Raw genomic sequence first — 14,555 nt, 5'->3', positions numbered from 1 at the left:
AGAAATAGATGGGGATGTTGAATCCACTCTTAACACCTCTGAATGGTTACCGTAAAATAACTTGCAGGCAGCACCTAATGCTTATTTGGGTCAGTAGACTCCATTGGAGCCAGGCTTGAAGCATCTGTTGTGCAGCATAAGAGAACCTAGATTTTTACTGTGTGCCTTTCAAAGGCAGATCAGCTGTGTATGTATGACTTTCATTATTAATCCATTGGAGAAAAAAATCAAGAAAAATGGTTTTCTTAATCCCTTCTGTTACATGGTATAATTATTGTAGCCACAGATAAAAACCCTGACCCTTTTGACCAGGAATGTTGCTGCATGCACTTGGACATTTTTGATAAAAGGACCATGCTGTCAGCTCTTGTCTCTTGCTTAACTGACCAGTACAGTCTGTTTACAGGCTTTAGTTGTCTAGCATTCATAGCTGCTTCTGAGTGCCATTAACTTTGCTGCTGGGAACTGTATGTAGATGTTTTTGAACAGATCAATTTTTTTTTTGTCAGGTAGGATTTTTATTAACATTCCTTTCAACTTTGCAGTCCTAATTTTTTTAGGCCTTTAAAGATGAAAATGCCTTCTCTTTGAGGGAGATTTTGCTTAATCTGTTTTGACCATGTGATGCAGTACAAGCGGCAAGCGTTTAAAAGCTAGACTTGTCCTTCCCCTCAAGAAAAAAAAATGGTTCCTCTGCCCTCTTTGTTACAGTGCTTTAATGCTTCTGTGGCTTTCATAGCAGCATGGGAAGCATCAGTGGAAAGCAGTAGGGACTCCAAAAAGTTCTGGATTTGTTTTGAATTGATTAAAATCTCTATACTCTTCCTCCTGCCCAGCAGGTATTTCTGGACAGGTAAAAGGAAGGCACATAATTAATTTTCTTTTTATTGGGGGGGGGGGTTGCATAAATTTGCAGTTTGTAGAGCGGGTCACACTAATCCCCTTTGCCATGGTATTGGTTAGCAGAGCTAATTACCTGATGCATCAAGATCCTCTGGGAAATGTACCATGTTTTTGCTTTTATGTTCCAGCTTTTCTGGTAGTGCTTGCCTTTTGCCTGTCTTCCCTGTAACAGACTTAGACTGGGTATCGTTTGTGTGTAGACAGTGCCAGAATTATCCAAGATGTTCTACAAAAGTCCATGTCTGCATTAATAACCTGACATTTACTAACAGTAAATGTGGTGTCAGGAGACCGTCTAGGGAAAACCCTTTAAACTTTGAGCACTGTACTTCTACAAAGTCATAAAAGCATGTTTGTAGCCAATCTAACTCTCTAAAGGGCATGTCTACACTGATCAACTGTTAATTGAATACTCTTGATATGATTTGTAGTCTTTGAAGAAAGCACCTGGCAGAGGTTGAAAAGCTGCAGGGATTTAAATATGATAAAAACCATGAGGTAGGAGAATGTGAACTGTTCAGGTAGGCTTCAGAAACTCCTCTGAGAGGTAACCTTTGCCTGGTCTTTAAGACAAGACCGTGAAAGTCAGTCCCACGCCCTGGAAAGAATCATAGTAAAAAGGAAAAGAACATTATACAGCCTTTTTCGAGGTTGTTTGCCTTTAATTTCCTTCAGAAATACTCTAAATGTGTAATGTAGAAAGAACAAAATATCAACATGGCATTATGCCAGTCAAGCTCGAGGGCCAGTTGGCTACCTGTCAACTGCACATATGGAACAGTTACTGAAAAAAATATATATGTGCCATTTGAACCAGACAGTAAAAGTTCCCATAAATTCCTTTCCCTGAAAGGTGCTATATTTAGTAGTAGTATCTTGGAATGTTTTGAGCAACAAGCAGTGATGTACACATTCATCAGAGGTGGGGCATCATTAAAGACTAACCAGCCATTTATGCCTGATATGGTCTGCTTTCCTTGAATCAAATCATTTCTGCTTCCAGTTTTTCACAAGGTCCAAAATGAATTACTTTTAATGGATATACCCAATTGAGAACAAAGTTATTGAACCATGGATTTTGGACAAACAGAGCAGCTTGTACCTTTAAACCAGGAATTTTGACATACTAGGGTCCACAAATTGACTGTATTTTCTGTGAGGACTACCATTAAATTTAAGTATGGGACACATTTCTACTAGGACAGTGGCTACAGTAGCAGTTTTGTCAGACATGTCAAAACCCAAAGTATCTGAGTAAGCCACCTGGGCTTCATTTTCACCTTTTGTAAAGCTTTGTTTGTTGGGACATTTATTCCAGAAGCTGATCAGTGCTTTCCATTTGAAGTCTTGCAGAGAATGCTGGTTTATCCACACTAGAGCTCTGTTTAGGGTCTTGTACTGCGTTAACACCTTTCCATTGATGAATTGTGATGAATTGTGATCACTCTAATATAGTAGAATTGTTTTTATCAACTCACCTTAACATTAGATGGTTGAATACAGGAGTCAGTATTGTACTGCAGGCCCCTTTCCTCCAACTCCTGAGGTAGAGCATTGATTCTCAAGGACTGTTTTTAGGCTATCTCAAGATGCACATTGTCATGCAGAAAATTCTAAAGAAACATTGTAGATAAACTGTTAATGAAATGTGGGTATGTCTGATGTATGTAAAGTATTACAATTAACTACTGACAAGCAAAGTGCTGTCACCATTATAGTGGAGTGTGTGCTTATAATGAGATTGAGGTGGGGGACAGTAGCGGAGAGGAGGGTAAGGGGGAATGGATAAAAGCTAATAGAATGAGGTAAAGGAAAATGCGGGGTGAAGATCCACTGGAAGAAAAGAATATAGGGAGAGTATGAATGGTGAAGGGTTTAGGTGAGCGTTATGACAGAGAATACGCAGCCTGCCTCACTTGCTCTGTGTTCCAGTCTGTCACTCTGTTTGCATTGGCTGCTATCTTTTCTACTTTTGAAACTCATGAAATCTGGCCAAATCGACAGTGACGAATTCCTGTATATGAAGAATTTATACTGCAGCATTGATCCATGTAATAAAGCATTATGTATCTTTACTTTTAGTTTCACATGAATTTTCTCTTCGGCCCTCCATTTGAGTCCAGACTTTTTCTACTTGTGTTTTCCTGGCATTATCTTGCATTCTGTATTGAATTGATTCTTTCGGAAAATAAGTGGGTGGGGGTTTGCTCTTTAGGGCATTTTCAGTACCATTTGCTGTGTTACTGTGGAAGGTCTCTCCTGAGAACAGTCTGCATTTTGTAGAAAAAGTGCTACTTATGACTAGTAGCGACATGAAGCCATTTCAGTTTGCCAATCCTCGTGTACATTGTTGCTTCTATTACTATCATACTTCATTTCACTGTGCACAGCTTCTTACATTCACTGAGAACAGGCAGACTTCTGATGCTTTTCTAGTACAGAAAAGTACTATGCAGCACAAATCACCTCAGATGTATGCATATAGTGTATGCCATATGTGTAACTTATTTGCATTCACCAGCGAAAATGTACAAATGGAAGAGCTGTGTGGTTATAACTATTTTATTTTTGGTAACTTGATATGTACTGTTAAAGTGGAAGGATAAACTTTAACATGTATGTGTAGGCTGTACTGCAAATTGTTTGGTTATAACTAAGGACTGATGTGAGAGTGTTCAATCTCGCCGTTTGTTCTTACACATGGGTTCGGAGCTGATCCTCGGCTCCGAGTCGGCCGCTTAGCAAAGCTCTGCATCGAGAAGAAGCTAGAGACCAACCTGTCTCCCACAATTCCCTCTGTCCTTACCTCAGATCTAGTTTGCCGCTGCAACTGATCACATCGTTTGAAGAGCTCTGAGCCAACTTCAGATAAGATAGTCTTTTTTTCTATTAGAATTTTCATCTAAAGTTGTTAGATTGTGAGACTTTAGTGTGTGTGTGTGTGTGTGTGTGTGTGTGTGTGTGTGTGTGTGTGTGTGTGTGTGTGTGTGTGGGTCTACGGATGTTCTTCATGCTGCATTCGTCTCACACATTGCTGCAGCGCCACTGGCGTCCGCGTGTCCCATGTCATCGGGGGCGCCAGGGCGTCAGTAGTATATATCCAGCGCCAGGGCGTCGCCAGGCCAGGCACGCATATAAATGCAATATACCACGCCATATCCCCAGTCTTTTTGCCGCTGCGGTCGCGTGGTTTCGCGCCATGCGGTTGGTTGGACCGGATTGAGGACATTTTTTTCATATTTTGTGCCTCAGTATTAATCATTTGTGGGAAATGTTTGTTTTTTTTTTTTTGTGGTTTTTCTAGTATTGTTTGTCCAACTTGAAAGTAATTTAAATAACTTTGATACCTGGGATACCAATTTGGACTTGTTCTTGTTGGTGGTACCCTTGTTTAGAGCCGCGTAGGTGTTGTTGTTTTGCTTAAACTGCCAGGAACAGACGACAGATTCAGCCAAGAGGAAGATGGTCTTGTTGTCTCTTCAGCCATGCAAAGCATAAAATGCATGCCTCCGCCTGGCCGCCCATCACCGAAGCACGCAAACCAGGCCTACCTAGGGTAGTTAGGTTAGAAAAACCGAAGTTTCCGGAGAGTCCCAAGGAGAGACTTTATTATTACAGAACAGAAGTTCAGGAGGAGTCCAGAGGACCAGGAGATTATTACAGGAATGCTCTCTCAGGAGGTAGGGGAGGGCTGTAGGGGCCTCTCTCCTAACTGTCCTCCCCCTTCTTCCAGCCTTCCCCAGGCTTCTTCCAGGGGCAGGCCAGCAGGTTTACTTTTAGCAGCCTTTAGTAGCTTCAGCAGGTGCCCTTCAGGTACTGAGCTTAGTGTGCAGAGATTATATGCTTAGGATCCCTCCTGACAAAACTCTTTGGGGTGGATCCTGAATGCTGGAATTTTTGAACAGATCCTGGATTTTTCCAGGATTTTTGAGCTGATGCTTGATACTTCTGATTGTTTGCTGGAGATTCTGATTCTGATGTGGATGACACTACTCCTTTTCCTCCTACTCCTTTCTCTCTCCTCCTTCTCTTTTTCTTCTCATCTCAGGATTTTTAAATGCATTTTAAATGGGAAGGTCAGGATTGGGAAAAAAGACTTAGGAATTTTTCCAGGTTTTACCCAGCATAGGCCTTTTTTCATTTAGCTATACCTCCTGCTCCTGTTCTGGTGGAAGATGTTTTACAGAAGCTTCTATAGAGGCTTCTCCTCCCTCTCCCCTCCTGACAGGCCGGATAGGGGTGCCTAAGCTCTGCCTGATCTTTTAAAAGCCCTAGGGCTGATCCAGCTGATGTTACTCAGGGACCTAAAGGGTTTAAGGCTGTTGTTTTAAAAATGCTTGTAACCCGGTCCAGGACGAAACAAGCAGATGGGACAGAAGGGAAAGAAGGTTTATACTTCTTCTTCTTTAGCCATGGCTTTGAATTGAAATTGTGCTGATCCAGATGCTCAAATATATCTCTATTCTTCTTCAAAATTAAAGAGAGAGATAGATGCTCTGGCAGAAGGTATTGAATGTACAGGAGTTAGTTAATGTTTACAAACAGTGGGTAAGCATTCTTTACAATGTGGTTTTGATTTGTTACAGGCTCTTAGAGCCTCTTTGAGGTTGGTTCTGCGGTTCTGTCCCTGTCCTACCCTGCGCCTGGCTAAGGGATCAAATTTAATTAGTTGTTAAAGGGAAGGATTTTTTTGCAATCTGATGTTGTGTTTCTTGTTGTTTGGTGTTCCTGTTGGAAGCAGTTTTAAAGAAAATGGAAGACAAAGCTCTATGCACACACTGTTAAAGATTTTTACAGGTTCAGCCTCCAAGTTTAGTAGAAATTGGCCAAGCAAAGGGTGGACATATCCTTCTTATGATTCCCAGTCTAGGGGTAGGATTTGTCTTCCTTTCTTCTCTTTTCAAAAGCTTGATGGCTTACAACTCAAGACCCTGCTATCACAACTTTACCTCTGGATGGGTTTATCTTCTGGATGGTAACTCCTATCGCTCAGGTTTGCTAAGTTGCATTGCTAAGGAAGTCTCTAGTTGCAGAAAGTATCTAGTCATTCCTGGAAATTCTCATTGCTCTTTCCAGACAGCTCCTGCACTACTGCGGCCCAGTAGTTTCTTCTTCAGTGATGAGAGGAATACAGATCTACCCAGATTTGAGCGATTGCCCAGATCTGGCTCCAAGGGAAGGACTGAGGCTCTTCAAATTTAAAGCTTGTGAGTAATAAATTTAAAATAGCAGTGCTAAGATGCCTAGGAGTATCTGTGAACTAACAAAGTCCAAAGTCTCTCCTCCTCTCAAGACATGTGCTTTCTGGTGTGAGACTGCTGCCACCACACAGACAATTTTCTTTGACCCACACAAAAAAAGAATTTCCTTTTTACTTTCTTCAAACATCTATCACATCAGGCTGACTGAAGAAGGACCAGTCCTTCAAGCCTTAGGGTTCATGGCATCTTTCTTCTGGTGCTTCCCAATGCCAAACTGCATATGAGGAAGACAATGGTATCTCAAGAATCTATGGACACAGCACTGCCAGGATCTGGACACTGTGGAAAGGATACAGGACAAGTGGCCTGCGAGACTGCAGCATCTAGAAATCAACCTGAAGGAGATTTACCTCTATGCACAAGCAATGATTCTGTGGGACACTGCTCTCAGTTTACAACTAAATCTTCAGGCAAGGTTTCTTTGCATCCTCATGTATTCCAGCAATTAACAGGTCCTCTCTTCCATTAAGATTCATGCTGCAGCAATTTCAGCCTAAACCTTTTTGAGCCTGCAGCGGCTGAGTTGAAATATTATTTGTCAGACTGCTTTTTTGTTGGCCATTACCTCTGCAAGAAGGGTTTCTGAATTGCAGGCCCTTATGGCGGTTGAGCCTTTCTTGATTTTCCATAAACAGGACTAACGAGTTCAGGCAGTCTCAGCAGTTGTTCTATTTCTAGTGGATTGGTTTTTGCATGCTTTTTGTTATTCCCATCATGGCAAGGAGATTCCAAGCAGCTACTGGAGTTCAGTAGTACATTCATTCTAACATTACCACCTTCTTCTTCTACTCTAAATCTAGGGCTGGTTTACTGCAGCAATGTGAGATGAAAGAACATAGTACAGTTTGTACCTACCATAAATGTAGATGTTCAAGATCTTCCGATTGACTAAATAAAACTGTTTTTAAAACACTAAAAATTTAGTTAGGATCCCTAGGGCCTACTCCACTCACTAAATTTCGGATTGACTACTAAAGTTGTTACTTCATAACTTTTAATTCTCGGCCTCTGGCTAAGATTAAGTGTAGTAATTGTGATTTCTCTGGTTATTGTGACATTTTTGACTTTGACATGTCTGAGAAGGTGAAGTCAGGTTTTAAAAGATGTCAGTGCGGACAGAAGATTTCTGTCACAGACAACCATAGCTCCTGTGTCTACTGTCTTGGCCCTCTCCATCTTCAGGACTGCTCCATATGTCACTCCTTTAATGGAAGGGTCATGACAGATAGGAACAGGAAGCTTATGGACAGGGGTCTTCTGAAGCCTGCTTTTCAGGAGACTTTAGATAAGTCAGGCCAGACTTCTAAATCTTCGAAGGAGTCGAAGACTTTGGAGCCTACGTCATCGGCTCCAAGTTCTTCTTAAAGTTTGTTCACCGGTTCCACAGGCTTCTGGGCCGAGTATCGCACTAGTGTCTGTTACCGAGCCTCGAGTCTTGGAACCGGTGACGGAACTGCCACCTCCTGCTCTTTTGAGGTCGGCACCGTCTTCGATTCCTTCGACGCGGTCTTCCAGGCCCCTCTCCGACACTGACGTAGATCGTGTGGTGCAGAAGCTGATGGAGAACACGGCCCTGTCCAAACTCATTGCAGTTTCCTCTCAGTTGGTGTCGAGACTCGAAGGCCTTCCCTTGTCTCCATCTGGTCCTCCTCCAAGGCCTGTTCAGTCCTTGGAGCCGGGAGACGCTGATCTGTTGATTGTAGAGCCCTTGGTGCCGGAACAGTCTCTTTCTCGGTCGGCACCGTTAACCTCGACTCCGTTGGAACCACTCCCGGACTCGACGATCTATCCTTGGTTCCAGGACCGAGAGTCGAACCGATGTTTCGGCGCCGACTCTCCCTCTTGGTGCCTCGGCACGGATCACCTCTGCTCCGTCCTCGCGGTCGGTGCCCTTGGCTTCTGCGTCTGAGATTCCTCCACATTCTTAGGAACCGGGAGATTCTTCGGCTCGGGGTCCGGGGGCCTTCAATCTTATGAGGAAGGTATTGTCTTCCCAGACAACTACCTCAGCAGAAGCAGCGTCTCCCTCCCATAAAGGCCCGTTGTCCTCTTCTGCACCTACGACTACTCAAAAGCGTTGAGCACCAGTGTCTCAGCCGCTCCCAGAGGGAGCCCCCTCCTCCTTGGACGCTTAATCGGATGCCCCCCCGAGGAAGTCCCGAGGAAAAGATTGTGTAAGAGGAGGCACTTGGATTCTCCACAAGAGTCCTTAACATCGGACACTGACTTAGATGAGTCAGAAGGGTCCCCGAAATCACCTTCAGAGGATGTCTCCTTCTCTGACATCCTGGAGATTCTAAAACAGAGAGGTGATTGGCAAACCCTACCCCCTTCTGAGGATGAGTCAGTTTTGCTGAAGGCATTTGGTGCTCGCCCTTCTTCCTCCTGGGTCATTCCACCCTTCGAGCTAATGGAATTGATTGCTCGAAGGGCGTGGGAGACACCTGACACAGTGGAGCCAGTTCCCAGAAAGCCTAATAAGTATATTACGGCCCCTCAGGACAAGGCATACCTCACAAAGGGAGTTCCAGTGGACGCTATGGTGGTGGCAGCTGCCACTAAGAAGGAGATGTCTGAATCTTCCTCGTCTGTCCATCCGCCTAACAGAGATTCTAGGACCATGGACAGATATGGGAAGCGCATTTTCAGTTCAGTGACTTTTTCCATGCGATCGCTGAACTATTTGACACATTTTACACATTTACAGAGGGATCTAGTCAAAGAGTTGGGAGATACCCTCCAGGGTACTACAGATGCTGCCGTCGCGGATAAGGTTACAGCACAGCTCAACACCCTTACATCTATTGTAAACTCGTCCATGAGGCTCATCTCGTATGCAGCCGAAGGGTCGAGTAGGGCTGCAGCTTCAGCGATTGCTCTCCGTAGGCAATCCTGGATGCGCCTATGCTCCTTTGCGGAAGCCTTCAGGTCTTCCTTTACTAACGCCCCTTTTGATGGTGCCACTCTTTTTGGCCCCAAAGTAAAGGAGACCCTTGCCCGGTGTGAGCAAGAGGGAAAGACTCTGTCTGCTGTCCGAGTCCGTTTTTCCACCCCATCCAGACCGTACCCCAAAGGGCAACGAGGTGGGAAAATGTGGTTTCGTAAACCCCAGGGTTCTTTCCCAAGCACACAGGGTGATGCCCCCTCCAGAGGCGGGGGGGGCAGAAGTGGAAGACATCGCCCTGGTGGCAGAGGGGGTCCACAGAACCAAGGCGACAGGGATACTGTCCCTGGGAAGCCTTTCCAGCACTCCTGAACGGAGGCCGGACTGTCCTGCTCTGGAGGCAGTCAGGGGTCGCTTAGCTTTATACCCTCAGGCCTGGCAAAGTCTTACCTCAGACAGATGGGTAAAAAGCATTATTACCAGAGGTTACAAAATTCCATTTCTATTTCCCCCGTTACCACAGAAAAGATTCCCAGATGTACCGCCCCATCTGCGAGAACCTGCAGCTATAGAAATTTCAAGGCTGCTAGAAAAAAGTCATCCAACCAGTCCCGGCGGACCAAAGAGGATTCGGAACTTACTCAAGGTTCTTTTTAGTTCCAAAAAAGACAGGGGACTGGAGGCCAATTTTGGACCTAAGCAAGCTCAATACCTTTGTGAAAAAAGAAAAGTTCCGGATGGTCACGCTTCAATCGATCCTTCCATTCTTACAGAAGGACGACTGGATGTGCTCAATAGATCTCAAGGACGCATACTACCACATCAAAATGGCCAGAGCGTCCAGAGATCACCTGCGCTTCCGGCTGGGAGCCAGCCACTTTCAGTTTCGGGCCCTGCCCTTTGGTCTAACCACAGCCCCCAGGGTTTTCACCAAATGCATGGCAGTGGTAGCATCTCACTTGAGACGCCTAGGATTCCAGGTGTTTCCGTATCTGGACGACTGGCTCCTTACTGCCACCACCGAGCGTCGACTGATACAGGCCAGGGACTACACACTCGACCTTTGTGTTCAGTTAGGAATTTCGATAAATTTCGAAAAATCTGCCTTACAGCCATCACAGCATATCTCATTCATAGGGGCAGATTTGGATACCCGTTCCTTGCTTCTAAGACTTCCCCCAGAAAGAATAGCTTCCCTACAAAAACACATATCTCAACTTCTGTCACTCAAAAAATCCCCAGCAAAACTGGTTCTGAAAGTTTTGAGACTCATGTCAGCTTCCCTCATTGCAGTTCCCTTGGAGACTACACATGAGAGTTCTTCAATGGCTGCTGTTCGCACAATGGTCGTTGCAACAGTTACCGCTGACACACGAAATTCACATTACAAACACCTGCAAAACACACCTGTCTTGGTGGTTACAGAATTGCAATCTCATCGGCGGCTGACTGTTTGTGTTACCCCCACCAACAGCTACGATGACCACGGACGCTTCCCTGATAGGGTGGGGGGGCATCTTTCAGGGACAGACAGTCCAAGGTGAATGGACCAATCTAGAGTACAACCTGCACATCAATGTCCTGGAGATGAGGGCAGTGTTTCTGGCGTTGCAACACTTTTCCTCCCTTCTACCTCTAGGGACCATTGCAGTTCAAACGGACAACATGTCAGTAGTTTGGTACATAAACAAGGGGGAACCAAATCTTACCAGTTATGCAGAGAGGCCATGAGAATTTGGCAATGGGCAGAGTCCACGGGTCGCTTTCTGATAGCAACGCACATCCCGGGGTTATCCAACGTCATAGCGGACAGGTTGAGCAGAGCTATCCTGTTACCTCACGAGTGGTCCCTCAACCAGACAATAGCGGACATGATATTCCGCAAGTGGGGCCAGCCTTGCTGCGATCTGTTTGCGTCTCCAATGAATGCCAAATGCAGAAGCTACTTTGCCCTATTACCCCCTCCAGGGGCTGTCCCCAGGGACGCTCTGATTCACGTTTGGCCCCCGGGTCTCCTATACGCCTTTCCACCTATACCTCTGATACCGAGATTTCTCCAGAAAGCCAAGGATCTGGAAAGAACTGTAATTCTCATTGCCCCATTCTGGCCTCGTCAAATTTGGTTTCCCTTTCTTCAAGCACACCAAATGCGGGAGCCCTGGATCCTGGACCCGGTGCCAGATGTACTGACTCATTCGTCAGGAGCTCCCCACCCGTTGCTCCTGTCCCTCAGATTAGCAGCTTGGCTGCTCCGCTTCCCTTCTTAGCCGGGTCTGATCTTCTTGCTCTGGCGGTTCAGAACATTCTAGTAGCCTCTCACAAGGCTTCCACTACAAAAATTTACACTAGTAAGTGGAAACGTTTTGTGTACTGGACAACTGCACAACATTTAGATCCCTTAATAGCCCCACTAAACAAAGTTTTAGAGTTCCTATCCATGCTATTTCACCAAGGAGCTTCTACTGCCACCTTGAGGGTTCAGTTGGCTGCTATTTCTAATTTTCATGTGGGGGAGAATGGAGCACCCATTATGGCTCATAGGCGTTGTAAAGCCTTTTTAAAAGGATCCTTTCACCTTAGACCACCAGTCAGGTTTCCTACAGCTCCGTGGAATCTAAACCTTCTTTTGTCTCAGCTAATGCTACCACCCTTTGAACCAGCCTCTTCCTGTTCCTTAAAGTTCTTGTCCTGGAAAACTCTTTCTAGTAGCTATCACTTCAGCCAGACGAGTGTCGGAACTTCAAGCTCTTTCCATTAAACACCCATATTTAATTTTTCACCCAGATAGGGTATCCTTACGCACCAACCCCTCTTTCCTCCCCAAAGTTTGTTCAGTCAACATTAATCAGTCCATTGAACTCCCCACGTTTTTCAAAAACCATTCCAGTAAGCTGGAATATATGTTGCACAAGTTGGATGTTCATAGACAACTCAGATTCTATCTAGACAGAACAAAAGATCATAGAAAAGCAGACCAGCTCTTTATAGCCTTTGCGGACAACAAAAAGGGCATGGCAGTGACGAAGCTTACTCTATCCAAATGGCTATCTGATTGTATTACCTTTGTTTATACTGCTACTGATCAGTTTGCCCACCAAACCAAAAGGACATTCTACTAGATCAGTTTCCACATCTTTGGCTCATGCAGCCCGCCTACCCTTGGATACTATTTGTGCGGCCGCTACTTGGTCTAAACCACATACGTTCATCACTCATTACAAAGTGGATAGGATTTCCAGGGACAGGGCAACCTTTGGTTCCACTGTGCTCAGGAACGTTCTTCCGTGAGTTTCTCAGGGTCATGGAGCTAGGGACGCTACCCATGTGTAAGAACAAATGGCGAGATTGAACACTCTCACATAAAGAAGTTATGTCCTTACCGTAACGTTCCATGTGGAGTGTTCATCTCGCCTTTGTTCTTAAATTCCCACCCTCCCACCCTAAGGTCAGGAAGAACGTCCGATTTAGAGGTCTGGTCTGGTTCTTCCGCTACTGGTGTCTCTCTGTTGTGCTGCTGATTTCAGTTACGCCCCTTGTATGTATGTTTACAGTATGGTTGCTGGATCTGGTGATGTTTTGCAAACTAGATCTGAGGTAAGGGCAGAGGGAATTGTGGGAGATAGGTTGGTCTCGAGCTTCTTCTCGATGCAGAGCTTTGCTAAGCGGCCAACTCGGAGCCGAGGATCGGCTCCGAACCCATGTGCAAGAACAAAGGCGAGATGAACACTCCACATGGAACGTTATGGTAAGGACATAACTTCTTTTTTTGTATTAGAAGCCAAAACAGCTGAACTGTACTTCATTTAAAACAGTTTTTTGAGGCATCAGAGGAATGCAGTACAAGTTTATACTTGTAAGAATTTGCTTTAAAGTTTATTCATAATAAATTGCTGTTCTTGTAAGTGCATAACACTGAGCAAGTGTTTTGTCTTTTGTCTGTTCTTCAGTCTAGCAAATGCATAATCTGTTTCAAAATACTCCTTTATCTTCTGTCCACAGGATGAAGAAATTTAAGTCTGCATTGCTTGAAGCATTCAAGGTTGCACATGCCCAGTCTATTGGACTGAAAGGCTTGATGGAGTCTATCAACAAAGATAACGCCAGCCCATTCTCATCTTCTGAAGTAAAAGCAGCACTTGATCAAATGCAGGATGACAACCAGGTCATGGTTTCTGATGACATTGTGTTTTTGATCTAAGACTCACTCCATTCTGATTCAAGCCCGGACCAGATTTTTCTCCACTTACAAATCCAGTTATCCTAAAAAGCTTTAGACTTTTGAAAGGCTTTCTGCAGGCTTATTGTGTTTGAGAATCTGCCTCTTGACAATTTTTGGTTGTGCCTAAAGCCTGAACAGGTGATGGCACTGTAGCCAGGATAGAATCAAGGGATTCTAGATGTTTTTAATGCTGTGCATTCTGTGGACTTTGTGTAAACTCCCGCTTTGTAGGTAACCAAGACATTTGGATACTGTTTCTTCAAATAATGTCAGGTGTTCACTTTTATATTTAAGCTTCTACTGTACAGATAAACTGACTTGTTTTATATTAATTTGAAGGAAACATGGGAAATATTACAGAATGTTGTGAAGTCTTGAATAGATTTAATTGATGGTAGATCTGAATTTTCATAACATTGATGTCACTGTTTTATAAATGTAAATATCTAAAATTAAATATAAAGTACCATTACACCTTGGTTTGTAGTCCTGTTTTTGTAGTTAACGTACATGATTATTTTATTATTCCCAGTCTGCTGACAGTGGCAGGCCTCCCCAAAGTAAGCCTCCATAAATGCAATTTGACCCATTTGTTATTTGTGCAAGTCATTTTAACACCCATATTTTCTTTTTTTGAAAGAGTAAGGCAGGGGTAATTGCTGTCAAATTCAGATCTGTGAGCCCAATGCTGACCCTTTAATTTCCCTTTGGGGCACATGCAATGGTAGCAGGCCCTTACTTCCACAATCCATCTTGTGATTTGCAATGAACATTGACATTCACCATGTCCATGGTCTCCATTTGTATGCAAGGGGAGATATGGTGACTGAATCCTTCTCTGTAGAATGCAACTGAATGACTGCTTTATTTTCCTTCCATCTGACCCGTATGTTGCAGTGGTTTTGAAACTGATGCGTTTTTACTAGTTAAAATATGGGAAGAATCTGACACTAAACTGCTCTGTGTAAGCTTACTTGACCAGTACCGTTATCCTTGTAAATGCGGGACTCCCCTTATATTTTGAGCAGAGATTTTGCTTGTTATAATCTTAAACATGTTGGTATGTTTTAATCATTTTTGGTTCTTGTGGCCTTCTACACATGTTAACATCTTATATGTATGAATATCGTATGACTTTCACAAAGGCAGTCTTTAAAAAGCTGGCCATGGGTCAAGAGTGTTCATCAGTGGCTTACTGCTGCAGTGTTTATCCATGAGGTTTGCAAAGGGTTGGTGTCTAAACTTCCATTTCAGCTTCCAGAGTGTGTGTTGTACTCTGCAAGTAGTT

The 14,555-nt window shown here is 44.1% G+C and overlaps 1 protein-coding gene across 1 annotated transcript in view; it reads left to right on the top strand.

Moving 5' to 3' along the window:
• Nucleotides 1-13,746, top strand: part of MCM3 (minichromosome maintenance complex component 3) — a 398,684-nt gene extending 384,938 nt beyond the window's left edge. Inside the window, exon 17 of the mRNA XM_044061704.1 lies at nucleotides 13,048-13,746. Within this exon, the coding sequence (XP_043917639.1) occupies nucleotides 13,048-13,246 (199 nt within the window). The 3' untranslated portion in view covers nucleotides 13,247-13,746. The remainder of the gene's footprint in view (nucleotides 1-13,047) is intronic.
• The last annotated feature ends 809 nt before the right edge of the window (nucleotides 13,747-14,555 follow it).

The sequence above is a fragment of the Protopterus annectens genome, chromosome 2.part0, assembly GCF_019279795.1.
Source record: "Protopterus annectens isolate FY-2018-M chromosome 2.part0, PAN1.0, whole genome shotgun sequence".
In the NCBI taxonomy this organism is placed as follows: Eukaryota; Metazoa; Chordata; order Ceratodontiformes; family Protopteridae; genus Protopterus; species Protopterus annectens.
This window is presented reverse-complemented; position numbering and strand designations above follow the sequence as displayed.